The 26,571-nt window shown below is 52.8% G+C and overlaps 2 protein-coding genes and 2 non-coding genes across 17 annotated transcripts; 1 reads left to right on the top strand and 3 right to left on the bottom strand.

Moving 5' to 3' along the window:
• Positions 1-73: 73 nt before the first annotated feature.
• On the bottom strand, positions 74-18,145 carry FCGRT (Fc gamma receptor and transporter). Of its 12 annotated transcripts, XM_021093552.2 has the most exons (8): positions 18,027-18,145; positions 16,334-16,449; positions 8,861-8,947; positions 8,298-8,549; positions 7,895-8,170; positions 1,856-2,128; positions 1,094-1,210; positions 74-564 (listed from the first exon to the last, which is right to left on the bottom strand). In XM_021093552.2, exons 1-8 carry the CDS (start codon positions 18,035-18,037, stop codon positions 485-487), a joined length of 1,212 nt encoding a protein of 403 aa, XP_020949211.1. In that variant the 5' UTR covers positions 18,038-18,145; the 3' UTR covers positions 74-484.
• Positions 18,146-18,287: 142 nt separating this feature from the next.
• MIR150-1 (microRNA mir-150-1) lies at positions 18,288-18,364 on the top strand. Its single transcript, NR_128420.1, has one exon. It is a non-coding gene; the product is annotated as a microRNA mir-150-1 (primary transcript).
• A 1,113-nt stretch (positions 18,365-19,477) lies between these two features.
• RPS11 (ribosomal protein S11) lies at positions 19,478-21,863 on the bottom strand. Of its 3 annotated transcripts, none has more exons than NM_001244070.1 (5): positions 21,573-21,863; positions 20,739-20,870; positions 20,467-20,542; positions 20,087-20,216; positions 19,478-19,655 (listed from the first exon to the last, which is right to left on the bottom strand). In NM_001244070.1, the coding sequence occupies exons 1-5, from the start codon at positions 21,585-21,587 to the stop codon at positions 19,532-19,534; spliced, it is 477 nt and encodes a 158-aa protein (NP_001230999.1). In that variant the 5' UTR covers positions 21,588-21,863; the 3' UTR covers positions 19,478-19,531. The 3 variants fall into 3 exon arrangements, with proteins under 3 accessions (NP_001230999.1, XP_084814373.1, XP_005664771.3); XM_084958247.1 differs by having other exon boundaries at positions 19,485-19,655; positions 21,431-21,610; XM_005664714.4 differs by having other exon boundaries at positions 19,485-19,913; positions 21,573-21,610.
• Positions 20,298-20,388, bottom strand: LOC146402413 (small nucleolar RNA SNORD35). Its single transcript, XR_014808727.1, has one exon. It is a non-coding gene; the product is annotated as a small nucleolar RNA SNORD35 (small nucleolar RNA).
• Positions 21,864-26,571: the final 4,708 nt, after the last annotated feature.

Genomic DNA, 26,571 nt, shown 5'->3' with positions numbered 1-26,571 from the left:
TATTCCGCTCCAGTAAGGAGTCAAATCCGACTCCAGCCAAGGATTCCTCAAATTGCCTGACACAGTGTAAACATTCGGTAAATATTTGTGAAATTTATTAATTAAAAACACATGACTTGGTATATAAAATTGGCAGATTCCACCATGCCAGCAAGTTGGCCTCTGGAGAGATTTGAAGCCCAAGGCTTATACCATTTAATTCCCCCCACGATTGCCTTAAAAGGTGAAACAATGAGAACACAAAGAGTCAGGCCCAAACCCGTGTTATATATGTGGAGGTGGAATACAGCCATGTATATCAGGAGGGGGAACTGAGGCAGACCACAGGAGGAGAAATCCAGAGGGAGGACATCCGGCTCCTTCCAGAGGCTCAGAAATACCAGGATTCCAGGAGGTCTCACAGCATGAAGAGGACCTGACTACAATAGCTGGTGGCAGCCAGGATGGGGGACCAGCAGGCAGTTGCTGGGAATGCATTCATATCCTAAGATTCAGCATCCTTGGCCAGGTCGGGGGTGGGCAGGAGGGCCCCTACGTCGTCCCCATGAAAAGAGATCCAAGGGGCTGAGGAAAGAGGAGAAGGGGAGGTCGTCAGAATCTTGAAATCCCCTGGGTATCCGCCCCTCCCCCACAGGTGTGTGCATCTGTTCCTGCCTCTGTCCTGCTCTGAAGGTTTCTATCCCACTCTGTCTGTTTCTCCCCCCCAGTTTTCTTTCTTTTCTTTTTCTTTTTTAGGGCCACACTCTCAGCATATGGACGTTCCCAGGCTAGGGGTTGAATTGGAGCTGCAGCTGCCGGCCTACGCCACAGCCGCAGCAACGTGAGATCCGCGACCTACACCACAGCTCACAGCGTGGCCAGATCCTTAACCCACTGAGCAAGGCCAGGGATCGGACCTGCATCCTCATGGATACTAGTCGGGATTGTTAACCACTGAGCCACGAAGGGAACTCCCTGCCAGTTTTCTGTCCCCATGTCTCTCTAAGTCTCTGTCTCTCTCTGTCTGGATCCCTGTTCCCCCAGGAATGTGTCACCCTCTTTTTTGGGGTTTCCGTCCCTCTCACGGAGGCACTTCCCTCTCCCCGTCCCACACCTGGCAGCCCCTTCCTCATCCTCCTCCACAGCAGAGCTCCTCCTCCAGCCACGATCAAGAGCAGTAGGAAGCCGACCATGATTCCAACCACTGGCATGGAGGACTTCGCTGGGGATTCTGCAGCCAGAGAGGTTGTGAGATGTTTAATGGACCGTCCACCACATCTGAGTCAGTCCCTCCCAACCTCAGAGATCTCAACACCACGTTTTGGGGAGTGGGTGTGGGTCCAGGAGAGGCCACTCAGATGATGCTCTAGATCTAGAAAGCCCCCAGGCTGGATGTCAAAACCAGCCGTGGCAGAAGGGGTCTCAGTCACTCTCGAGGGACCTGTAGCAGCAGGGTGGGTGGTGGTCCAGCTTGGAGAGGAGGGGCGAGCACAGAGCAGCAGCCCATCAGACTCATAGAGGACTGGCAGCAGCAGACAGCGAGCGCCCAGACTCCGTGAAGACTAGTCAGCAGCAGAAGGACGGAAGGTGGTCAGACTTACGGAGGACTTCCCAGAGTGGTTTAACAGCTGGCCAGATGGTGAGGCTAGCAGCAGCAGGACGGAAGGCAGTTAGACTTGGGGAGGACCAGCAACACAGGACAAAAGGCTGTCAGGCTTTGGAAGAACTGGCAGTGGTGGGGCTCAAAGCAGTCAGGCTCAAGGAGAACTGGCAGCAGTGGGCTGGAAGGCGGTCGGGCTCAGAAAGGACGGCCGCAGCAGAGGGGAAAAAGGCAACCAGGAGGAGGGCGTATCGCCCTCCCTCCGCGGGACCTCACCCAGCTCGACGGTGAGGGGCTGAGCCAGCCCCGCGTGCTGCACCACACAGCAGTAGTGGTGCTCGTCGCCGCTCTTGACTGTTAGCGACGACCAGGCATGGAAGGAGCCGTCGCCGTTGGGGCCGATGTCACTCTCCCCGGAGCCAGCCGCCAGCCCGTTCCGGAGGAATCGCAGCTGCAGCTCCGGTGGGTAGAAGGAGAAGGCGATGCAGGTGAGCACGGAAAAGCCCGGCGCGGTGCCGGGTCGGGCCTTCATGCGCATGGAGGGCGGCTCTGCAGAGAGACAGGCCGACGGGTCTCAGCCCCAGGCCCCCGGACCCCCGGGGCCGGCCGAGTCCAGGGCTGAAGGGGGACACCCAGAGGTCTTCCTCCCTTCCGCGTTACCCGGCAGCGCCCCCACGCGGCCTGCGCTGTGCGGAGCCTGGAGAGTAAGAGCGATGGGGAGGGGCCTTCGCCGGTGCAGACGCCCAACCCAGGCACCGCGTTCCTTCCTGCAGGGACACGTACTGAGCACCTGCCAAGGGCCAGGCACCCTTCTAGGCACAAGGGATACAGCAGTGACCAAGACCGACAAGAGTCCCTGTCCTCATGGAGCTCATGTGCTAATGAGGGGAGAGAGATGAATATTTGCACGTGTAGAGATGAAAGGGAGAGAGTTCCTGTCGTGGCTCAGCGGTAACGAACTCGACTAGCATCCCTGAGGACGCGGGTTCGATCCCTGGCCTCCCTCAGTGGGTTAAGGATCTGGCGTTGCCGTGAGCTGTGGTATAGGACACAGACACGGCTCAGATCTGGCGTTGCTGTGGCTGAGGTGTAGGCCAGCAGCTACAGTTCCGATTCGATCCCCAGCCTGGGAACCTCCATGTGTCGCAGCTTCCGCATGGCCTGGCCCGCAGCAGCTTGATGTAGGGTCTCAGCTCCTAGACCAGGGATTGAACCCCAGCTGCAGCAGTCAAAGTGCCGAATCCTAACCACTAGGCCACCAGAGAACTCCCAAGAAGAAATGTTTTTTTTTTTTTTTTTTTTTTAGGACTGCACTTGTGGTATATGGAAGTTTCAGACTAGGAGTAGAATTGGAGCTGCTGCTATGATCCCCAGCCTTGCTCAGTGGAATAAGGATCCCATGTTGCTGTTATTGTGGCACAGCCACAGCCTGAGCCTGATTCGACCCCTAGCCTGGGAACTTCCATATGCCACAGGTGCAGCCCCCCCCCCAAAAAAAATCCTAACAGAATCTTTTTTGGCAGAAATCGACAAACATAAATGTATATGAGGATATAAATGACATAGACTAACCGAGGCAATAAAGCTGAAGAACTTTACTGCTAGATGTCAAAACTTTCTATAAAGGTACATTAATCAAGTGAGTGAGGTCCTGGCTCAATTTCAGTCCAGTTTATCAGTGGAATAGAAGAGACGAGAAAGAAAGAAAAAGGAAAGAAGGAAAGTAGTGAAAAAGAAAAGAAGAGAGAGGCTAGAAGCAGATCTACACTTACTTTAGGAAAAAGACTTCCCTGCACTTCACGGGGATGAAGGGATGATGGTCTTGCAACAAATGATGCTGGGTTGGAGTTGCCGCCGTGGCGCAACGGAAACGAATCCGACTAGGATCCATGAGGTTGCAGGTTCGATCCCTGGCCTCACTCAGTGGGTTAAGGACCTGGTCTTGCTGTGAGCTGTGGTGTAGGTCGCAGATGTGGCTTGGATCCTGTGTGGCTGGGACTGTGGTGTAGACAGCAGCTATAGCTCCGATTAGACCCCTAGCCTGGGAACCTCCATGTGCCTCAGGTACAGCTCTAAAAAGCAAAAAAAAAAAAAAAAAAAAAAAAAAAAAAAAAAAAAAAGGAGTTCCCATCCTGGCTCAGCGGAAACGAATCAGACTAGTATCATGAGGATGTAGGTTCGATCCCTGGCCTTGCTCAGTGGGTTAAGGATCTGCCATTGCTGTCAGCTGTGGTGTAGGTTGCAGACGTGGCTCGGATCTGGCCTTGCTGTGGCTGTGGTGTAGGCCAGGGGCTACAGCTCCAATTTGACCCCTGGCCTGGGAATCTTCATATGCCGTGGGTGCGGCCCTAAAAAGACAAATAAATAAATAAATAATAAAAACCAAAAAAAAAAAAAAAGAAAATGATGCTGGGTCAAGTTGATTACCGTGAAGGACTTGCACCCTCACTTCACTCCATTACACAATGAACTTGTGACAGATCATATAGCTAAATATGGAAACTATTTATCAGTCAAGCTGCTAGAAGAAGACATAGGAAAATGCCGTTGTAACTTTGAGAGAGGAAAGTTTTCTTAAAAAGAACACACCAAAGTGCTACAGAATAAAAGATCGGTAAATTAGTCTTCATTAAAATTAAGAACTTTTAGGGAGTTCCCGTTGTGGTGCAGTGAAAATGAACCTGACTAGTATACATAAGGATGCAGTTACATCCCTGGTCTCAATTAGTGGGTCAAGGATCTGGCGTTGCCGTGAGCTGTGGGGAAGGTTGCAGCTCTGATTCGACTTCTAGCCTGGAAATGTCCATACTTCCATATGCTGAGGGTTCGCAGCCCCCCAAAACTTAAGAACTTTTGTTCATCAAAAGGTTTCATCAAGAGAGTGAAAAGACAAGCGACAGACGGAGAGGAGTTATTTCCCCTAGAACCACCTGACAGATCCAACGTTCATATTCAGTATATATTAAGAACTCCAATGAGAAAAAAAGACAAAAATTCCAATTCAAAAATGGGCAAAAGGAATTCCCATTGTGGCGCAGAGGAAACGCATCCGACTAGCAACCATGAGGTTGCGGGTTCGATCCCTGGCCTCGCTCAGTGGGTTAAGGATCCGGGGTTGCTGTGGCTGTGGCAAAGGCTGGCAGCTGTGGCTCCGATTGGACCCCTACCCTGGGAACCTCCATATGCCATGGGTGTGGCCCTAAAAAGCAGAAAAAAAAAAAAAAAGGCAGAAGATTCAAACAGCTATTCAAACAGCTAATAAAGAGGGCACCTGTCTGATAATGTGACAAAGTACTCAACCTTGGTAGTCATCAAATCATTTACCTGATTTTCATGTATCATCCGATAAATGAAAACTGAAATCACAATGAGACACCACTACACACCCAATAGAAGGGTTAAGATTAAAGACAGACAATACCACATTCTGGCAAGCCCTTGGAGCAACTGGAATTCTCATACATGGAGCAAGCAAAAAATTGGTTCAACCACTTTGAGAAAATGTTTAGCACTACCTCCTGGAACTAATTCTATGCCTACGCTTTTTTTTGTGTGTGTGTGTCTTTTTAGGGCCACACCCGAGGCATATGGAGGTTCCCAGGCTAGGGGTCTAATTGGAGCTACAGCTGCCGGCCTACACCACAGCCACAGCAACTCAGGATCCGAGGCATGGCTGTGACCTACACCACAGCTCAAGGCAACGCCGGACCCTTAACCGGCTCAGCGAAGCCAGGGATCAAACCTGCATCCTCATGGATGCTAGTCAAATTCATTAACCACTGAGCCATGGCAGGAACTCCTATGCCTACACTTTGATACAAGAATTCCACTTACATGCAGCTCTAAAAAGCAAAAAAAAAAAAAAAAGAAAGAAAGAAAAAAAGTGCACATGCTCATAGTTACATGAAGTTCAAAGTCAAGCAACAGCATGGTGACAGAAATGAGGGTTGTTAGCTTGGGGGATATGGAATGTAAGGGGTCACAGGGAACGATCCTGAGGTGCTGTCAATGTTTTATAGATTTATTTTTCTTTCTTTTCTAGGGCTGCATCTGCGGCATATGGACGTTCCCAGGCTAGGGACTGAATCAGAACTGCAGCTGAAGCCTACACCGCAGCCACATACCCCTACACCACCAGATCAAGCTGCGTCTGTGACCCATTCCACAGCTCACAGCAACGCCAGATCCTTAACCCACTGAGCAAGGCAAGGGATCCAACCCACATCCTCGTGGATACTAGAAGGGTTCTTAACCCACTGAGCCACAATGGGACCGCCACCAACATTTTAGATCTTGATGCAGAGAGCAGGTACATAGGCATATATAAAAATTAACCAAGCCACTACTTGAGGTAGGTAAGTCACACCTCAACAGAAAGACAAAAAAAGGGAGTTCTCGCCACCTTACACCAGCCAGAATGGCCATCATCCAAAAGTTTACAAACAGTAAGTGCTGGAGAGGATGTGGAGAAAAGGGAACCCTCGTACACTGTTGGCGGGATTGTCAATTGGTGCAACCACTGTGGAAAGCAGTATGGAGATTCCTCAGAAAACTAAACATAGAACTACCATTGGATCCAGCAATCCCACTCCTGGGCATCTCTCCAGAGAAAACCACGATTCGCAAAGACAGGTGTACTCCAATGTTCATTGCAGCACTATGTACAATAGCCAAGACATGGACACAACCTAAATGTCCATCGACAGAGGAGTGGATCCAGAAGATGTGGTACATATACACAATGGAATATTACTCAGCCATTAAAAGGAAAGAAATAATGGCACTTGCAGGAACATGGATGGACCTAGAAATTATCATGCTAAGTGAAGTCAGTCAGACAATGAGACACCAACATCAAATACCATCACTTACATGTGAAATCTTAAAAAAAGCATACAATGAACTTCTTTGCAGAACAGATACTGACTCATCGACTTTGAAAAACTTATGGTCTCCAAAGGAGACAGGTTGTGGGGTGGGGGGATGCCCCGAGGGTTTGGGATGGAAATGCTGTAAAATTTGGTTGTATTGATTGCTGTACACCTATGAATGTAATAAAATTCATTAAGTAATTTTTAAAAAAGGGAGTTCTCTTGTGGCCCAGTGGGTTAAGGATCTGATGGTGTCACTGCAGCAGCTTGCATTCTTGCAGTGGCGCAGGTTCAATACCTGTCCCAGAAACTTACATGTGCTGTGGGTATGGCCAAAAAAAAAAAAAAAAAAAAAAAAGACAAAAATGAAAGATGCTATAATGAAGGAAGGCGTGGACAAAGCAATGGCACGAGAGACATTAATGGGGATGGGAGAGAGGCACGTTTCACCAGGGTGGTCAGAGGTCTCTGCTGGAGAGCTGACATCCAAGGTCAAATCTCAAGCAGGAGAAGGACCCAGTCATGGTAGGATCCCAAGGAAGAGAATCCAAAGCAGAGCGAACAGCAGGTGCAAAGGCCCTGTGGAGGTGAAGAACCTGGCATACGGGAGGAAGGGAGGAAGTCCACTGTAGTTGGAGCCACTGTCAAATTACAGTAGCAGAAAGCAGCCAGATTATCTGGGGCTTGCAGGCCTCTGGGCAGAGTTTGGATTTTAGCCTAAGACTAGTGGGGATCTATGGGATGCTTTTAAGTAGTGGCGGAATGGGAGCTCATTTATTGGTTTGTGGGGGTTTTTTGGCTGTGCCTGTGGCATGCAGAAGTTCCCAGGCTAGGGGCTGAACCCGTGGCACAGCAGCAACCCAAGCCACGGCAGTGAAAATGTCGATCCTTAACCCACTGAGCCCACCAGGGAACTCCGCGTTTAGGGTTTTTAAAACATTTCTCTGACTGCAATGGAGGAGAGTCTGCAATGAGGGCGGAGATGAGACGGAAGCAGGAATTGCCATGTGGGGGCCGATGAGGAGGAAAGAGCTCTAACTGCAGCCCTTGAACTCTCTAGACATGGGTGTAATTATAGCTCAGAGTGACATGTGCTGTATATGTAACAGAGGTCACTGTGGGCGTCCCAAAGAGGCAAGCGAAACCTCACAGGCCAGAGGGGAACCTGATGCCGGTGGCATCTGGCACCAGGGGAGCTGGCAAAGATGAAGGAATGGGAGGGCTGCTGGGAGCTCAAGGGACTCTGGGTGATTCTGTCTGGAGCAGATGGAGAAACGTCAGGAGAGGGACAGAGGTCAGGCCGCGTGGGGCCTCAGGGCCAGGCTGAGGGGCAGCTGGGCGTGGAGGAAGACCCCCTGGGACGCGGCTCCGGGAGGAGGGGGTAGACTGAAGGCCAGGGGGTCGGGAAGGAGAGGCCTCGCGGGACCCTCAGGGGGCTGCTCACCCTTCCACTCCAGGTTGCCCCGGCCCCTCTCCAGATGCCCCAGCAGCCGGTGGGGACAGGAGTAGAGCAGGAAGGTCTTCTCCTTGTTGACCGCGTCCGGCTCCTGCATCCACTTGGAGCCAATGGTCCGGGCCTCGGGCCACTCCCCATCCCAGGTGCCCAGCTTGGTGTCGAACTTCATAAACTCCTCGCCATTCAGGGCGAACGTGGCCACAGGCACCGAGACATTGTCGGGGCCCAATTCGCAGCCCAGAAGGCCCTGCAGGGTGAAGGGCCCTGGGGCGCCGCCAGCCGCGTGAGCCGCGCCCAGGCGCCGAGGCCACAGCCCCCCGCCTCCCTCCCAGCCAGGACCCAGGCCGCCCGCCCGCGTCCCCTGCCTGCGCCCCCGGGGTCCCAGGCCCACCTCCTTCCTCCAAGGTTTTGAGAGCCTCGAGAAAGAGCTTCTGCTTGTTCCTCAGGTCTGCGGTCTCCTTCTCCCAGTACCAGGACACCTGGCTTTCCCAGACCCAGGCGCCGTAGGGCTCCGCCTGGGCGCGCAGGTTATTGTAGCTCAGGTACTGCTGGGGCCCCAGCCAGCCCGACACCCAGAAGGCGGGAGCGCCCGGGGTGGGGGCGGACACGGCCGTGAGGTGGTACAGGAGGGAGCGGTGGTTGTCTGCGGGAGACACGGGCGGAGGGGGCGGATGGGGCAGGGACCCTCGCCCCGAGGGGGAAGAGCCGGCACCGCGGACGGAGGGGCCAAGGCAGCCAGCGGGCGCCGCACGCAGACCGAGGGCCAGCGACCCAGCGAGGGGGGCCGGGAGCTTCCCAGACACACCGCCAGAGGGAGGAGGCGATGAAGCCCAGGGAAGCAAAGGAGGAAGTGCCCGGCTCGAGCGGGGCCTCGGATGTTGCTTCCTTTGCTCTTTTCCCGGCCGCCGGCACCTCCCCGGTGCCCGGCCGCCCCGGCCCCGGAGCCCCCCTCACCTGCGCGCGGCGTTCCGGGCAGCAGGAGGAGCAGCAGAGCGAGCCACCAGGGCTGAGGCCGGGGGACCCGCATCCTGAGCGGGAGACCTGGGGCGGGAGGGGGCGCGTGACTCCCTGGGACCCCCGCCCCGCCCCGCCCTGCGTCCCCCAGTCCCTGCGGCGGCGGGCTCCGGGGCTCCTGTCCCGGAGAGTGACCGAAAGGCCCGCCTCCCCGATGAACTTTCACCCCTTCGTTTGCTCCGTCGGGGTTAATGAGTGACAGAGTCTGGATAGGCCGGGAGGCGGCGGAGGCGGCCCCTCCTCCTCCTCCTCCTCCTCCTCCTCCTCCTCCTCCTCCTCCCTCGGACCCGCGAGTCCTCGGCTCCCGCCCGCCCGCCCGCCCGCCCCTCCTCCCTCCGACCCAAAGGTCCAGACCCGGGGCTCCCTCCTCCTGGAGAGCCGAGAACCCGGCGCCCGGCCCTCGCCTCCCAGGCTCTGGGGCCCCAGCCCCGCTCACAGCAGCCGCGATCCCTTCCCGCCGGCGGCCCCAGCTGGCTCCCGTGACTGGAGACCCCAGTTCCTCTCTCACATCCTGTCCGGAGAGGCGCCTCCACTCCGGGAATATCCAACCCCGCCCCCCAGCTGCAGGGCACACCCCGGGCCCTGGGCCCAGCCGGGAGCTGGTCTCAGCCTCTCTCTAGAAACTTGGGTCCTTTTTTTCCCCCGTCTCTTTCTTTGTGGCTCCCTGGTTTGAGTTTTGTTTGGGGGCTTTGTTTTGTTTTGTTTTTCGAGGGTGCCGGCGATCCAGCAAATTCATGACAACGTTGGGAGTCAACCTTATCGGAGCCCCACCTTTAGAGATCGGCGCAGGCCCCCTTCTTACCTCGTCAGCACCCCCCCCCAGGTCTTCACTGGCTCCTGCTGTGATAAGTCTTCCAGATACTTCCACACTTCCTCCTTTGAACCCCTCCCCCAGGGTACCCTTAAAGTGCTCCTGCGGTACTTTGATAGCTTCTGATAGGACCTCAGTAACAGAGTCCTGATATACCTTCGTGCTTGGGGGCCTCTTCCAACCCCCCCACCCACCCCCGCAGCCCACACTCCCGCTATAATGCTTCCATTCATCCGTTTTATTGCGGTAAAATGCACAAAACAAAAGCGTTCCTGTTGGTGACATTTAGCGCCTTCTCTGTTGTGCCACCACGGCCACTACCTAGTTCCAGAACCTTTTCATCATCCCCAAGGAGACCCCGTACCCCTTTAAGTAGCCCCGCTGCTCCCCTCGGCTCCTGGCAATCACCGATGTGTACGTTCTGTCTCTAGGAATTTGCCTCTTCTGGATTTTCAGAGAAATGGAATCCTACAATATGGTGCCGTTTTGTGTCTGGCTTTTTTCACCATGTCCAATACTGTTTTCAAGATTTATGCATGTGGTACCATGTGTCAAAACTTCATTTCTTTTTTGGCCTCGCCTAGGTCGTGCAGAATTTCCTGGGCCAGGGATCAAATCCAAACCACAGGTGTAATCAGAGCCGCAGCAGTGATCCCAGATCCTTAAACCACAGAGCCACCAAGGAACTCCCTTAATTTCTTTCTATGGGTGAATAATATTCTATTGTCTGGATCAACCACATTTTGTGGATTCATTAATCAACTGATGGGCATTTGGGTCGTTTCACTTTTTGGCTGTAGTAAATAATGCTGCTGTGAACATCTGTGTCTAAGTTGAGTGTGTGTTTGCGTGCGTGTGTGTGCAATTTGTTTTTTGTTCTTTTCCTTTTTACAGCAATACATGCCATGCGGCATCTGGAAGTTCCCAGGCTACGGGTCCAGCTGAAGCTGTAGATATCAGCCTATACCACAGCCATAACAATGCGGGATCCTTAACCCACTGAGTGAGGCCAGGGATTGAACTTGCATCCCTGATAAGAACCTCAGTCGGGTTCTTAACACACCGAGCGGAAATGGAAACTCCCATTTTTTGTTTTGTTTTGTTTTTTGCTTTGCTTTTTAGGGCCACACCCACGGCACATGGAGGTTCCCAGGTTAGGGGTCGAATCAGAGCTATAGCTGTGGGCCTACACCACAGCCACAGCAATGCTGGATCTAGGCTGCTTCTGTGACCTACACCACGGCTCACAGCAATGCTGGATCCTTAACCCACTGAGCGAGTCCAGGGATCGAAAGCACATCCTCATGGATGCTGGCCGGATTCGTTTCTGAGGAGCCTTGACGGGTACCCCCTCACTTTTTGGGGATTTTTTTGGAATCACTGCATTCGGTTCTTTTGGATATATAGCTGGGAGTGGACTCGCTAGGTCATATGATGTGTTAGTCAGGGTTCTCTGGAGAAACAGAATCAACAGGATGTATGCATATATATAGAAAGAGACTTATTATAAGGAATTGGCTCATGTGATTGTGGACACTTGGCGCATTCAAAATCTGATAGGGAAGGCTGGCAGGCTGGGGACTCCGGAAAGAGTTTCAGTTCACGTCTAAAGGCAGGCAGTCTTGGAGTTCCCTGGTAGCTCAGCAAGTTAAGGATCGGACATTGTCACTGCTGTGGTGCAGGTTTGATCCCTGGCCCAGGAACTTCCACATGTCACAGGTGTAGTCAAAAAAAAATGTTTTGTTTTTTTTTTGTCTTTTTAGGGCCGAACCCATGGCATATGGAAGTTCCCAAGCGAGGGGTTAAATTGGAGCTGTGGCTGCTGGCCTACACCACAGCAACAGCAATGCCAGATCCTTAACCCACTGAGCGAGGCCAGGGATTGAACCCCTGCCCTCATGGATATTAGTCGAGTTCGATACCACTGAGCTACAATGGGAATTCTGCAGCCACATTTGTTAAGAAAATTCTTTTGGTGGGGGCACAAGCCACATCATGGTGAGGAGTCTGATTTACTCCGAGCTCACTGCTTTCAGGGTAGATCTTATCCCCAAATAACCTCGCAGAAACATTCAGAGTACTGTTCAAACATCCAGGCGCTGTGGCTCGGCCAAGATGACACATGAATTTAACCATTAAAGCTATGGTAGATCTGTGTCCACCTTAGGAAGGGATCACCATGCATTTTCATTATTCTCCCTGGGTCCTGCTAGAATAGCCACTAAGAGCCACCCTGAGGCTCTTCCTACAATGATGCTGGAGGATCCTGCTTCCATGTCCCTTGAGTCCTAAAATAACTTGTGGAATCTGCCATGCCCAGCTGTCCCCTCTATGTCCCTTGGGATCTGGCTATGTCTCCAGATCACCATTCCAGCAGCCTCTGGGCTCTTGTTTTTTTTATTATGATTATTATTATGATTTTCTTTTTAGTGCTGCATCTACGGCATATGGAAGTTCCCAGGATAGGTGTCAAATCAGAGCTGCAGCTTCCGGCCTACACCACAGCTCATGGCAATGCCGGATCCTTAACCTGCTGAGCGAGGCCAGGGATCGAACCTGCATCCTCATGGCTACTAGTCGGGTTCTTGACCCACTGAGTCACAGTGGGAACTCCTGGGCTCTCATTTTAAAGAATGGGGGTTCAATTCTTGGCCTCCATTCGTGGGTTAAGGATCTGACATTGTTGCAAGCAGTGACATAGCTTGCAGATGCAGCTCGGATCTGGTGTTGCTGTGGCTGTAGGTCGGCAGCTGCAGCTCTGATTTGACCCTTGGTCTAGGAATTGCCATATGCCGCAGGTGCAGCCCTAAAAAGGAAAAAAGAAAAATAAAAGCCCTCAGGGAGTTCCCTGGTGGCTCATTCGGTTAAGGACCCAGCATTGTCACTGCAGTGGCTTGGGTTGCTGCTGTGGTGCAGGTTTGATTCCCGGCCCAGGGACTTCCATACACCATAGGAACCACCGAATAAATAAATTAGTGGAGTTCCCATCGTGGCTCAGTGGTTAACGAATCTGACTAGGAACCATGAGGTTGCGGGTTCAATCCCTGGCCTTGCTCAGTGGGTTAAAGATCCGGCATTGCCGTGAGCTGTGGTGTAGGTTGCAGATGTGGCTCGGATCCCTCGTTGCTAGGGCTCTGGTGTGGACCGGTGGCTACAGTTCCGATTCGACCCCTAGCCTGGGAACTCCATATGCTGCAGGAGCAGCCCTAGAAAAGGTAAAAAGACAAAAAAAATAAAATTAAATAAATAAATAAATAAATTAGTAAAAGGCCATGGTCAAGTCCCCATTTCAGCCTCCTCTCCTTCCTGTTAGAATGGCCTCAGGGTTTAGCCACGAGGCATCTCAGAGGTTGACTGGAACATCCCCGGTATGGTCCCTCATTCCTGCTCCAAAAGAAAAAACCCTCAAGGTCCCTTAATGCCCACTAGGAATCCTTAGGGGATTCCTAAGGTCCTACTGTCTTCAGGGGCCATTTATAGTATCTGCTATGAGAAAAAAAAAAAAAAGGAGTTCCACTGTGGCACAACAGGATTGGCAGTGTCTTGGGAGCACCGGGACACAGGTTTGATCCCTGGTCGGGCACGGTGGGTTAAGGATCCAGCACTGCTGGCAGCTGCAGCCTGGGTGGAGGCTGTGGCTTGGGTCGAGGTTGCAGCTTGGGTCTTGACTGCGGCTTGGATGTCTGAGCCCTGGCCCAGGAACTCCAGATGCCTCAGGGTGGCCAAAAATGGAAAAAAAATAATAATAATACAGCATCTGCTGGCTGGCTCCTGACTTTTCCCCAGGGTCCTCTGTCCTAAGGATCCCTGCCTAACCCTCTAGATCCCTGGGGGTCCTACTATCATGTCCCCAGGGGTCCACCATAAAGCAATCGAAAGCCCATTAGGACAGGCGCTACTGTGCAGCGCCACTGCCAAAGGAAAGCATGGGGTCGGGTCTCTTGTCCCAACTTCTTTTTTTTTTTGTTTAGGCCACTGGAATCATATGGAGGATCCCAGGCTAGGAGTCGAATTGGAGCTACAGCTGCCAGCCTCTGCCACAGCCACAGTAACTCGGGATCTGAGCCACATCTGCCACCTACACTACAGTTCACACCAACGCTGGATCCCTGCTAGCAAGGCCAGGGGTTGAACATGCATCCTCATGGATACTGGTTGGATTCATTTCTGCTGTGCCACAAAGGGAACTCCCTGTCCCAACTTTTTTTTTTTTTTTTTTTTTTTTTTAGGGCCACACCCATGGCATATGGAGGTTCCTGGGCTAGGGATACAATCTGAGCTACAGCTGCTGGCCTATACCACAGCCAGAACAACTTGGGATCCAAGCCACATCTGGGACCTACATCACAGCTCATGGCAATGCTGGATCCTTAACCCACTGAGCAAGACCAGGAATCGAACCCAAATCCTCATCCATCCTAGTCGGGTTCGTTAACCATTGAGCTACAAAGGGAAGCCCCCTCCTTGTCCCAACTTCTAAATGAACTATTCATGGTCCCTTCCAAACAGCTGCTCCACCAGCGTGGGGAGCTCATCCATGAAGCCAAGTTGGCCCCTGGGCACTAGGTACTACAAATGGCTCCAGGCAGCCGAGTTGTCACCCTGAATCTCTGCCTTGACATTCACCCCTTCTTTCTGCACCTACCCCGTAGTGCCCCCTCCCCCGTAGCAATCACACCTGAGTTCACAACCAAATTCTCCCCCTTCCAGGTGGGCTTCTCTGAGCCTCAGTTTCTTCATCTGTGAAATGGGATAATAACTGTACCTACCTAAGTAGAAAGGCTTCAACAGGTCAAAGGTTTGGCCCGGGGCACACAGCAGGGCACAGCAGTAACCTGTTCCCTTCAGGGCTCCTCTCCCACCCCAGGATGCTGTTAAGGTCCCCGGGGTTGCTGAGGAACTTAGGCTCACAGACACCAGGTCCTGAATCTGTCTCATTCACTCTGGCATCCCCAGGGGCCAACACAGGAAACATTTGCAGAATGAATGAAGCCAAATGAACAACCCTGGGCTGGGTGGATGTGCCCCTAAAACTTTTTTTTTAGGGTCACACCTGCGGCATTTGGAGGTTCCCAGGCTAGGGGTCGAACTGGAGTTACAGTTGCCGGCCTATACCACAGCCACAGCCACAGCAGATCCGAGCTGCATCTGCAACCTGCACCACAGCTCACGGCAACACCGGATACTTAACCCACTGAGCGAGGCCAGGGATTGAACCCACATCCTCATAGTTCCTGGTCAGATGTGTTAAACTGAGCCATGAAAGGGACTCCCTTAAAACTTTCTAGAATGCCTGTGGTCTCCTGCTAGAATCTATATCACCCCTGGAACAATCTGTGGCTCTCTGCTGTTTCATAGAACTGGGACCTATTGTCATATTAGACCCCAAGGTCTTCCCACGATGGGCTCAGGGCAGGGCTGCTCAAACACACAAAGCCACTCAAATCCCACCTCCCTAGACTCCACTCAGCCCTCAGGGCCAGTTAAATGAAATCAGGCACCTGCCACACACATAATACCCACGGGCTGGTTCTGGTATAAATGGGGGAGCTGCAACCACCAACAGGACCTGTTACAAGACCCTGAGGCGCCGCTGTAACCCATTATTCCTAGGCCCCTATAACAGACCACCACCGGGGCTGAAACAATGCTCGCCAGGCTGGCTATCACAGTATACTCCTAAAAAAGGACAAAGAAAGGAAAAAAAGATCCGGTGTTGCCGTGAGCTGTGGTGTGGCTCGGATCTGGCGTTGCCATGGCTGTGGCTAGACTGTGGCTACAGCTCCAAGTAGACCCCTAGCCTGGGAACTGCCATACGCCGCGGGAGCGGCCCTAAAAGGACAAAAGACAAAAAGGAAAAAAGAAAAAAAAGGCGGAGGGTTCCCTGGTGGCCTAGCACTTATGGATCCGGTGTTGTCACTGCTATGGCGTGGCTTCAGTCCCTGGCCTGGCAACTTTCACATGCCACGGGCACCTTCCCACCTCACCCCCACCCCGGAAAAGAGACAAATACTCCTGTGGCCTGCTGCTGCGGCAGATGCGAGGCCACAACACATTACGACACAGCCAACATCTACCCTGTTTTCCTTTAACAGACCCGACGCCTGCATCATGAGAGCCCAGGACCACCCCCCCGCAACCAGGAAACAGTGCTTGGAGCAAATTTCCCTGGGAAATGGCCCTTGGGGCCTCGGATAGGAGGCATGCAACAGAACATCCCAGAAGCATGTTGAGTCTCAAGATCCGTCACGAACCACCAGGATTTGCGATAGTAGACCCAGGATCCCACAGCCACGTGACACCTTTGGGGCCACCTGCCAAAGACTCTTGTCCCTGGGCCCGCCCAGACCTCACTGGGCTTTTCTCTCACAATAGGCTCAGGACCGCACCGGGATTACTTTCCTAAATACCACTAACTAGGACTGGTTCTACCCCAGGAACACTTGTGAGTCTACTTCATCCTCCCCGTGGGGCGGGGAAGTAAGATTTTACAGATTAGGAAACTGAAGCTCTGTGGTTCCAGGTAAATCACACCCAAGGTCACCCAGCTTGGGTGTGGCAGGGCCAGACTTTGGACTCGAGCCTGCAGGCTTCGTGCTTACGTTTGGAGGTTTCTCTGCCTGTTCCCTGCTTCCAGTTACTCTGCGCCTTGAGACGTGGTGTAAGCCGACAGGTTAGGGAGTCCCCGGGAAAGAGAATCGGGCACGGCTTTCTTGACCTAAGAGAAGCCATTTTGGCCTGAGCCATTTTGTGATCTAAGCCTGGCCACCATGCTTGTTCTTCAACAGGACTAACTAACGATCTTCAGGGAAGGAAGGGAAGGCAGGAGCAAAGGAGAAGCAGCCCAGAAACACTAGTTCAGAAACAGAGTTCCTCCTCAGAGGACCCAGACAGCTGATAGTCTGAGTTCTGCAGGAAGTAGGGCCCCCACCCAGGCGGAGGTCGAGGTTAGCTTGAAGATGCTGACCTTCCCCACTCCAGTCAGCTAAAGCGCTGTTGACCTTTGCCCTGATTCTAAGCTGAAGTCTCCTCTGCCCAAGTCCCTTCATAAACATGCGTGGCCTCTTCGCTTAAAACTTCCCCAATTTTGGGAGTTCCCGTCGGGGCGCAGTGGTTAACGAATCCGACTAGGAACCATGAGGTTGCGGGTTCGGTCCCTGTCCTTGCTCAGTGGGTTAACGATCCGGCGTTGCCGTGAGCTGTGGTGTAGGTCACAGACGCGGCTCGGATCCCGCGTTGCTGTGGCCCTGGCGTAGGCCGGTGGCTACAGCTCCGATTCAACCCCTAGCCTGGGAACCTCCATATGCCGCGGGAGCGGCCCAAGAAATAGCAACAACAACAACAAAAAAAGACAAAAAGACAAAACTTCCCCAATTTTGCTGTTCAGGGTGACACTGCTTTGAGACAGATTTCTAGTGTTCTCCTTACTTGCTGCGAACAAGAAGTCCTTCCTTCTCTCAATCTTTGGCTTGACTGTGACCTTGGGCTCAACACCCACCAAGAGGGGAACCCAGTTTTCAGGTGACACGAGGAGCCAAGCCCAGCCTGGGAGAATGTGGGGATTGAGCTTGGAACTAGTTCCAGGCGCCTGGGAGGCAGGGGCCCCTGCCTTTCTGGAGCCAGTATTCTAGTGGTCAGCTGGTACACAAAGAATCACGCAGCACCACAAAGGACTGGCACAAGCCAAGCGTACGCCATAAAGCACTGTTTCCTGTGTCTGTAGGACCACTAGGCAGGGAAGGGTCATCGGGAGGGTTGGAGGTTTTGTCAAGTGACAGGAGGTTGGCGAGAATCAGGCTACATGAGGGAGGGAGTTGGGGGGAAGCCTGGGTTAGAGGTTCCGGGCAGGGAGCACAGCCAGGGCAAAGGCGCAGAGGAGGGAGCGTCTGGGGGTGCAGGCAGAGGGGATGCACTGAGGCTGTGACAGGGGCTAGGAGCTCTATCTCTAGCTGTCACAGGGCGCCAAGAATGGCAGGTACAGTGCTCTCCCCACTCATCTGGCCAAAGAACTGCTACAGCCCTGGGGGCTTTCTCCTTGGATTTTTGCAAAATGACCCACCGGGGCTGTCAGGTGTCCCCACCAGGCACACTCAGGCTGCACCTGAGACTAGGGAGCCTGACGACGGGGTGCCAAGGAGACGCCCAGCAACACCCTGCTGGGAGGAAGCAGGGGAGCTGGGCTGTTGTTGTTGTAAACACGGCAGCCCCACCCCAAACGGAAACACCTGCTGGTGGGGGCTCGGGAGCGGCCTCCGATCCCTCTGGTCTCTGTCCCGCCACTTCTGAATCTCTTACCTCGCCTCCATACCTGGTCCCCACTCTCTCTGGGCCCCGTACCCTCCTCGGGGTCTCTGTCCCTCTCGGAGCGGGCGGGCGGGTGGGGCGGCTCGCAGGCGGCAGCTCGGGGCGGCGCCCCCTCCTGACCCGTCCCTGCCCCTTCCTGCCCTCTTTGATGCGGCCCCACTTCCTCTGGCAGGAACCCCCGCCCTCCCTGGGCCCGGGTAAAAAGGAGCCCCCGGGCCGGTCCAGAGGCAGCAGCGGCAGCTTCTCTCTCCTCTCGGCCCTATCTCCCAACCCTTGTACCAGTGCGTGCCTCAGTCCCTGGTACAGGAATGGGGGGCAGGGACCTGGGGACCCCAGCAGCGCCAGGCCCCCAGGGGCGAAGTCAGCAGGGTGACTCCAGCGCCCCCCCTTTACCCGTGCCGCCTCCTCTGCCGGCCGTGGTTCGGTGAGGGTCTCCCTCTCCCCATCCGTCCCCTTTGGTCTGCATCTGTCACCCCTGTCACCCTCCTGTCTTGACCCCATTCTCGTCTCTAACCCCGTGTGGGCCTCTGGAGCCATCTCTGCCCTGGCCCAGTTCAGGGACCAGCTGCAGCCCAATCTCTCCTCTCCCTGCTCAAGGTCTCTGGTTTTCCTCTGCATCAAACAGGAGCCCTTCCCGCTCCTGCCAACCACTCGGCTCTCACTTCTCAAGTTTTCTCCCCCACACTCAAGGGTGCTGACCAGCCCTCCCCTTTCCCTTCATCTGCCTGACCCTGCCCCACTTCTCCCCACCCCAAGGACTGCGGCCACTGCTGAGCAGCCTGCAAGCCCGCACGGAGTTGGCTTCCCAGGTGGCCTCTCGGCTGAGCTTGCCCTCAGGGGCAGCTTCCTTACGTGGCTTTCCAGGCAAGGGTCTCCACCATCCCAGACCTAGAGCTCAGCTACCTCCAGGGCCCCAAGCAGCGACCTTGCCCCAGAGTCTGCTAAGCTGCCAACAGGAAGCTCACTCAGGTGGGGTGGGTGGTGGGGCTTGCAGGGGGGCAAGGGGGGCATCTGGCTTCCTGCCCACTCAGGCCCATCAGGAACAGTCCAGTTGCAGGTTGAAGAGAAGACCTTCAAAGCTCACAACCGGGCAGCTGTGAACTTACCCCCCCATCCCCCAGAGGGCCCCTACTTCTTCCTCCCCCTCCCCACAGAGGCCAGAGAACCCAGGAACCTCCACCCTCACTCACTTCCTCCCCAGAGACTGGGGGGGGGCACCACCAGGTGGAAGGCCTTTTCACTGACACCAAAAGGTGACAAGGACCAAAAGACCAGAGGAGACAGTGTCATGATCCGAGTTTTGTCGTCACCCAGAGGGAGCAGGAGGCAGGACCTGGTGTCCAGTCCCCTCTTCCTGCCCCGGAGAATGGAGAACGCAAAGAACCCCGGCGCTCATGTCAACCCCCCCACTGCCCTCCGGCGGGCAGATACCGGAGCCTGGCCCGCAGCTGGGAAAATAGCTTTATTTTGTTCAGGGCAGTGGATGGGGTGCAGTCTCAGAACTTCTGGAACTGCTTCTTGGTGCCAGCAGCCTTGGTGACCTTGAGCACATTGAAGCGCACCGTCTTGCTCAGGGGCCGACACTCGCCCACTGTGACAATGTCGCCGATCTGGACGTCCCTGAGGAGGTGAGCGGGGCCGTGTCACGGGGTGGGGGGAGTGGGGGAGATGGACCGGGAGGACGGGGCAGGAACCTGCCCCGAGCAGAGGCCTCTCAGGCTTTGGCTCCTCCAAGGCCACCAAACTCCTCTCTCCAGTCCCATCTGTCCCCGTCATCGTCTCCAGAGGGCAAATCACGTGCAAGGAACTGAAAACTCGAGGCCACGCAAACAGCGCTCCAACGGCTCCAGGGATGGAGGCCCTCCATCTATCACCTCCCTTTTGCAGAGAATTGGAAGCTTCTGGGGACCGTGGCTGGCTTACAGCCTCCCCTGCCATCCACCCCCCCAGCTGCCGACCCCCTCCACGTGGCAGCTAGGGCGCAGGGGGGGGTCCCCGTGTCCCCCAGACCCACCTACCTCCTCCTGGGCCCTGGGGGCCACGGCGCTCACCTGAAGCAGGGGGAGAGGTGCACGGACATATTCTTGTGGCGCTTCTCAAAGCGGTTGTACTTTCGGATGTAGTGGAGGTAGTCTCGGCGGATGACGATGGTCCGCTGCATCTTCATCTTGGTCACCACGCCTGGGGAGGGGGCGGGGCAGAGCCTGAGTCAGGCCCCTGGGGGGGCATCGGGGCCGCTGGGCAGGTTCCCAAGAAGCCCTGCTTCTGGCATCATCTATGCATAACAGCTTTCTCAGCAGTGCCCGCGGTGGCCCTCTGAAGACCATCGTGAAATTACTAGACATCACCTGCCAGTACCCCCAGGGACCAGGAGCCGGTGCCCCGCCTCCCGCCGCCCCCCTCCCCCAGGACCCAGGCGGTCCTCACTCACCAGACAGGATCCGCCCTCGGATGGAGACGTTACCAGTAAAAGGGCATTTCTTGTCAATGTAGGTGCCCTCGATGGCCTGAAGGGAGAAAGAAGACTCGTGAGCCTGGAACAGTACTTCTCCACCACACTAGGGGGTGTGGTCCCCCCTTCGACACACACTGCAACTCCCAGCAGCTCTAGCAGCCGCCACTCAGATGTGGGCGGGGCAGTTCAGTTGGGGCACACGTGCCAGGACACAAGAGACTCCCTCTTTCTTCTGAGGCGGCCCATACCTCCTTCGGTGTCTTGAAGCCCAGGCCGATGTTCTTGTAGTATCGCGGGAGCTTCTCCTTGCCAGTTTCGCCAAGCAGGACCCTCTTCTTATTTTGAAAGATGGTCGGCTGCTTTTGGTAGGCACGCTCGGTCTACCGAAGAGGAGAACAAGGCAGGTAAGCCGGGAGCAGGTAGTAACTTGGCCTGGAAAGCTCTGCAAAATCCCCCTGGTCCCATCCTCTCCGGCATTTATTCCCAAACGCCGGCCTCCAAGGCCCAAGGCCCCAGAATTATCTTCCAAGACACTCATTCAAATTTACTTCTAATTCAGACTCCATTCTGAACCCGAGGCTACTTCGCCATTTTTGGTCTAAAACACCTCCCTCCGCCCGCAAAATTCACCCCTTAAAACCCAAAGATAACCCCCGCTCTAGACACCTTTGAGCAAGAATTATTCACGAAAACACAAAAGACCCCCACCCACGACTCACTCCTAATACATGCGGTTTCAGAATTTAGATGCCAAAACGAAGGGCTCCCTGGAATAGCCTTTAGAACTTAGCTCTCACAATATTAACCCCACAGCCCAAGGCTCCCATTAAAACACCCTATAAGCTTTGAGTTTTAAGAAACCTGGGCCTTCATTAAATACCAAATGCGGAGTTGGCAAAACATAAGAGGCGCTAATCAAGATTAACGCCCAGACACGCGCCTAGTTTGCCTGAACTAATCCCTGGGAAATGGAGGATTTCCGGAATGAACCCCTAAATAGCGCGCGTAGTCCCGCTCTCCCCGACAGGCCTCTGAAGTCCGGGGCCGCCCGCGCAGGGTCGATGTCAGCCCCGAGCCCGCACCTGAATATCCGCCATCTTCCCGGCCGCTAGAAAAAAGGAAAGCCGCGGTGTCGTCCGGGTTTCCTTATCGACTGCACAGGGGCCAGAGAGGAAGTGACGAAAGAGGGGGCGGGATAACACGGCTTGGGGCGGTGCCTTAGCGCGGCTTGGATTGACGGACAGCCGTACCTAAGCACGCTATTCGGGGACTACACGCATGCTGACCGGGCCACGAAGGGCAGCGAGGCGGGAAGAAGCCGACACCACATCGCGAGAATCTTAGGCCATCTTTGCGCGCAGGCGTACTAAGATACTTGGAAGGCGTGGCCAGCTTTGAGCCTGCCTATGTTATCGCGAGAGTTGTTGGGAGGCGGTGGTCCCGTTTCTAAAGGCAATGGGATCACGTGGGTTGGGGGGGGAACCTCGTGTTTCTGTTCGCGCAGAGTTCAAATGGGATGTGGTGGCGGCCATCTGTTTGCGGGGCGGGAGACCGGAAGATCATAGGAGCCTGCATGGGCTGCCGCGCCGCCATCTTTGTGAGTGGTGGACACTACCCCTGGGGCTTTCAGTTTAATGAGGTTTAATGCTTCTGTGAGCGATTTCATTCCCCGGACAATGGTTGAATGAAAATAAAAATCAAATAATAATGGGATGGCTTTTTGCCAATTGCTGTAACAGCGCTGTCCGATAGTAACTTTTCACTATGCTGGAAATGTTCTGTAACTGCGCTATCCAATGTGGGCAGCCACTAGAGCTTGAAGTGGGGCGCATGAGACTGAGGACCTGAATGTTAACTTTACTTTTATTAGATTTTTTTTTCTTTTTCTAATTTTCTAGGGCCGCATCTGTGGCATATGGAGGTTCCCAGGTTAGGGGTCTAATTGGAGCTGTAGCCGCCGGCCCACACCACAGCCACAGCAACGCGGGATCCGAGCCGCACCTGCAACCTACACCACAACGCACGGCAGCGCGGGATCCTTAACCGACTGAGCGAGGCCAGGGATCGAACCCGCAACCTCATGGTTCCTAGTCTGATACGTTAACCACTGAGCCACGACGGGAACTCTATAGAATTTGTTTTTCTTTTTTATTGTTTTTGCTTTGTTAGGGCTGCTCCCAGAGCACATGGAGGTTCCCAGGCTAGGGGTCCAGTCGGAGCTGCAGCTGCCGGCCTACACCACAGCCACAGCAACACCAGATCCTTAACCCACTGAGTGAGTCCAGGGATGGAACCCACAACCTCATGGTTCCTAGTCGGATTTGTTCCTGCTGCACCAAGATGGGGAACTCCGCATTAGGTTTAAATTTAGGTAGCCACTTGAAGCCAGAATCTATTGTGTTGGTCAGTGCGGATCTATGATTGAATACTGACTTATAAGTTGTTAGGAAGCAACTAAGAGCAAGTCCCATGTGCTAACACTCTAAGGGTGGCTTTATTACCATTTTGCAGGTGGGGAAATTGAGGCACAATTGCTCCACGTTTCACAGAAAATGAGTGGCAGAGGTAGGAATTTAACCTGGGCAGTATGGATCCAGAGTTGCTCTTCCTTTTTTTTTTTGTCTTTTTAGGGCCGTACCTGTGGCATATGGAGGTTCCCAGCCTAGGGGTTGTATGGGAGCTATAGCCTCTGGCCTACGGCACGGCCACAGCAACATGAGATCTGAGCCGTGTCTGCAATCTACACCACAGCTCATGGCAACTTGGTTGATCCATTGTTCTTAATCACCTGCCTTTAAAGAAGGAAACCTCAAGTCTTAGTAATTAATTAAATAAATATTCTTATTATAAATTAATTTATGGCCGTGCCAAGGCTTGCAGAACTTCCCGGGCCATGGATCAAACCTGAGCCACAGCAGTGGCAATGCTGAAACCTTAACCTGCTGACCCGCTAGGGAACTCCCTGTACATATTCAAGCTTCAGGAGCACCTGTTACATACCAGCCCCCTGCTGGGCAGTGACGGCAACAACCCAGGGTCTCAAGCCAACTTTGAAAAAAACGAAAAGAAAAAACAAAACAAAAAAGAATAGAGTGCATATATTAAAAAAGAAAAAAAAAAGAAAGAAAGAAAACCAACCTTGATAGCTGTCCACTGACCTGGACCTTGTTGCAGGATTTCAAAAGCCAGGAGTGTCTATCGTGGCTCAGTGGTAACGAACCTGACTGGTATCCATGAGGACTGGGGTTAAAGATCCCTGGCCTCGCTCAATGGATTAAAAAGCCCACATTGCCATGAGATGTGCAGGCCAGCAGCTACAGCCCCAGTTCACCCCCTACCCTGGGAACTTCCATATGCTGTGGGTGCAGCCCAAAAAGACAATACATAAATAAATAAAAAGGTTTCAGGTGTCAGAGCTTGGCACAGATAGGTGTTTTATGCCTCTTTCCTTAGTTAAGTCTTGGTTAAAGTTTCCCCTAACTCTAGAGCTATGCTTCACATTCACCAAAGACCTCAAATTGAGGCTTTTGCCAATACGTCGAGCTCATAATCAAGGCATATATGACTTAAACGTGTTTTTTTCCTGGTCCAAACTGCTGTGAATTAATCATTTCATAATAAATCCTGGGAGTTTCTGCTGTGAGCCAGTGGGATCTTCTGGGTTAGGGATCCAGCGTTGCCACAGTTGAGGCTTAGGTTGTGATTTCGCCTCGGATGTGGTCCCTGGCCCACATATGCCTATGGGAGCGCCAAGAATGAAAAGATAAATAAAATAAATCCTGTAACAGTATATTGTTGTGGGTGTTTTAAATGCAATTTCTTTTAAAAAAATAAAAGTTGATTTCTTCAGTGTCAAGATTTAAGTAAAGATTTAAGCAAATACTATGTAAATATTTAAGTAAAAAGTTAGCTTCTTGGAGTTCTCACTGTGGCATGTGGGTTAATGATCCGGCTTATCTCTCTTGAGGCACCTGTTTGATCCCCAGCCCAGCACAGAGGGTCAAGAATCCGGTGTTGCTGTTGCTGTGGTGTATCTCCCTGGCCTGGGAACTTCCATATCCCATAGGTGTGGTCAGAAAAAAAAAAAAAGATAAAAAATTTAAAACATATATATATTTCTGAAGTTAACTTTTTGGAAGTTCCCATTGTGGCTTAGCGGTAATGAACCTGACTAGGATCCACGAGGATGTGGGTTCCTTCGATCTCCGGCCTCTCAGTCAGTTAAGGATCTGGTGTTGCCGTGAGCTGTGGTATAGATGTGGCTTGGATCCCGCATCGCTGTGGCTGTGGTGTAGGCTGGCAACTGCAGCTCCTATTCCACCCCTAGCCTGGGAACGTCCATGTGCTGCAGGTGCAGCCCTAAGAAACAACAAAAAAAAAGAAGTTAACTTCTTCAATGTAAATATTTAAAATAGGGAGTTCCCATTGTGGCTCAGCAGAAACGAAACCAACTAGTACCCTTGAGGGCTGGAGTTCCATCCCTTAGCCCAGCTCAGTGGGTTAAGGATCCAACATTGCTGTGAACTGTAGTGTGGGTCAAAGACACGGCTCATATCTGGCATCGCTGTGGGTGTGGCAGAGGCCAGCAGCTAGGCCCTAAAAAGACAAAAGAAAAAAAAAAAAAAGCTCTTATAGACAGAGAAGGCCAGGTGCATAATGTGTATACATTATATATATAAAATATGTATATATATTGTCTTTTACATTGTAATGACTTCACAAATGTAAATGCTACAAACTTGCAAAAAAATCACTTGCGGTTGAATTGTTTACATTTCTTTTACACCTAACAGCTTTGTGCATTCTGAATGATACACGATTTTGGCCACACCCACGGCATATGGAAGTTCCCAGGCCAGGGATCAAACCTGCGCCACAGCAGTAACCTAAGCTGCTGTGGTGATAATGCACAATCCTTAACCCACTGCGCCACCGCCGCAAGAGAACTCCCCTCAAAGATAAAATGATTAAAGTTGTCATTGTCATTGTTTCAGAACCTCTGGGGGGACTTTTCATTTTCATAGCAGGTTCTAAAGCCCCTATCTTCCCTGCAGTGACCTTATAGTAGCTTTACAATTTATTTTTTGGCCACACTGGCAGTTATGGGGAAGAGTTCCCAGGCCAGGGGTCAAACCCACACCACAGTAGTGACTCCTTAACTGGCTGAGCCACGAGGGAACTTCCTACAATTTATTTTTTGAAGAAAAACTAGGTTCTGGAGTTTTTAATGTCTTGGAAAGGTTTTATAATATGTATTTTAAAAACAAACAAAAAAGCAGGACCTGGAGTTGCTGTCCACAAGGCGTGCTAGAGTCCATACAAAAATTAACTTCGAAAAAAGCCTGGAAGGAAATGCATGACAAGGCCCTGGTGGTTAACACACCTCCAGGTGGTGAGATTTCCTGTCTGATTTTTTAAAAGCTCGGTATTTTGCAAATTGCTCAGAGGAGCCGGTGAGATTTTGATGATAAGACAAAAGCAAGGCAAAGAAACACTGCTTCACTCTGAAGGGGTTAGGACAATTTGGGGCTGTGTAGGTCCTTAGCTTCTAAACATTTTTGATCACAACCCACAGTAGGCAATGCTTTCTGCATCATTGGATTGACTAATCACCCACACACAGACACACATACCCCTCTTGATACCCATGGCCTTCCTTTTCTAAATTAACTCTCTCTTTTCCTTCCTGTATTACACCGATTTTTTCCCCCTTTTATTTCTATTCAATTTCAATATTACCTTAAGGCTGTTTTCAGTGCACCACACTGATTTTTTTTTTTTTTTTTGTCTTTTTGCCATTTCTTGGGCTGCTCCTGCGGCATATGGAGGTTCCCAGGCTAGGGGTCGAATCGGAGCTGTAGCTGCCGGCCTACGCCACAGCCATAGCAACGCAGGATCTGAGCCGCGTCTGCGATCTACACCACAGCTCACAGCCATGCTGGATCGTTAACCCACTGAGCAAGGGCAGGGATCGAACCTGCAACCTCATGGTTCCTAGTCGGATTCATTTCCCCTGAACCACGATGGAAACTCCCCGGAAACGGCTTTTAATACAAAACCTTCCCCGGTGCCCCACTCTTG

The sequence above is a fragment of the Sus scrofa genome, chromosome 6 (genome assembly GCF_054392235.1).
Source record: "Sus scrofa isolate SSC_HxYL_T2T_F1_AM1 chromosome 6, Sscrofa_HxYL_maternal_Yorkshire_Landrace_v2.0, whole genome shotgun sequence".
NCBI lineage: Eukaryota > Metazoa > Chordata > Mammalia > Artiodactyla > Suidae > Sus > Sus scrofa.
The sequence above is the reverse complement of the archived record's forward strand: the minus strand, read 5'-3'. Positions and strand labels throughout refer to the sequence as shown.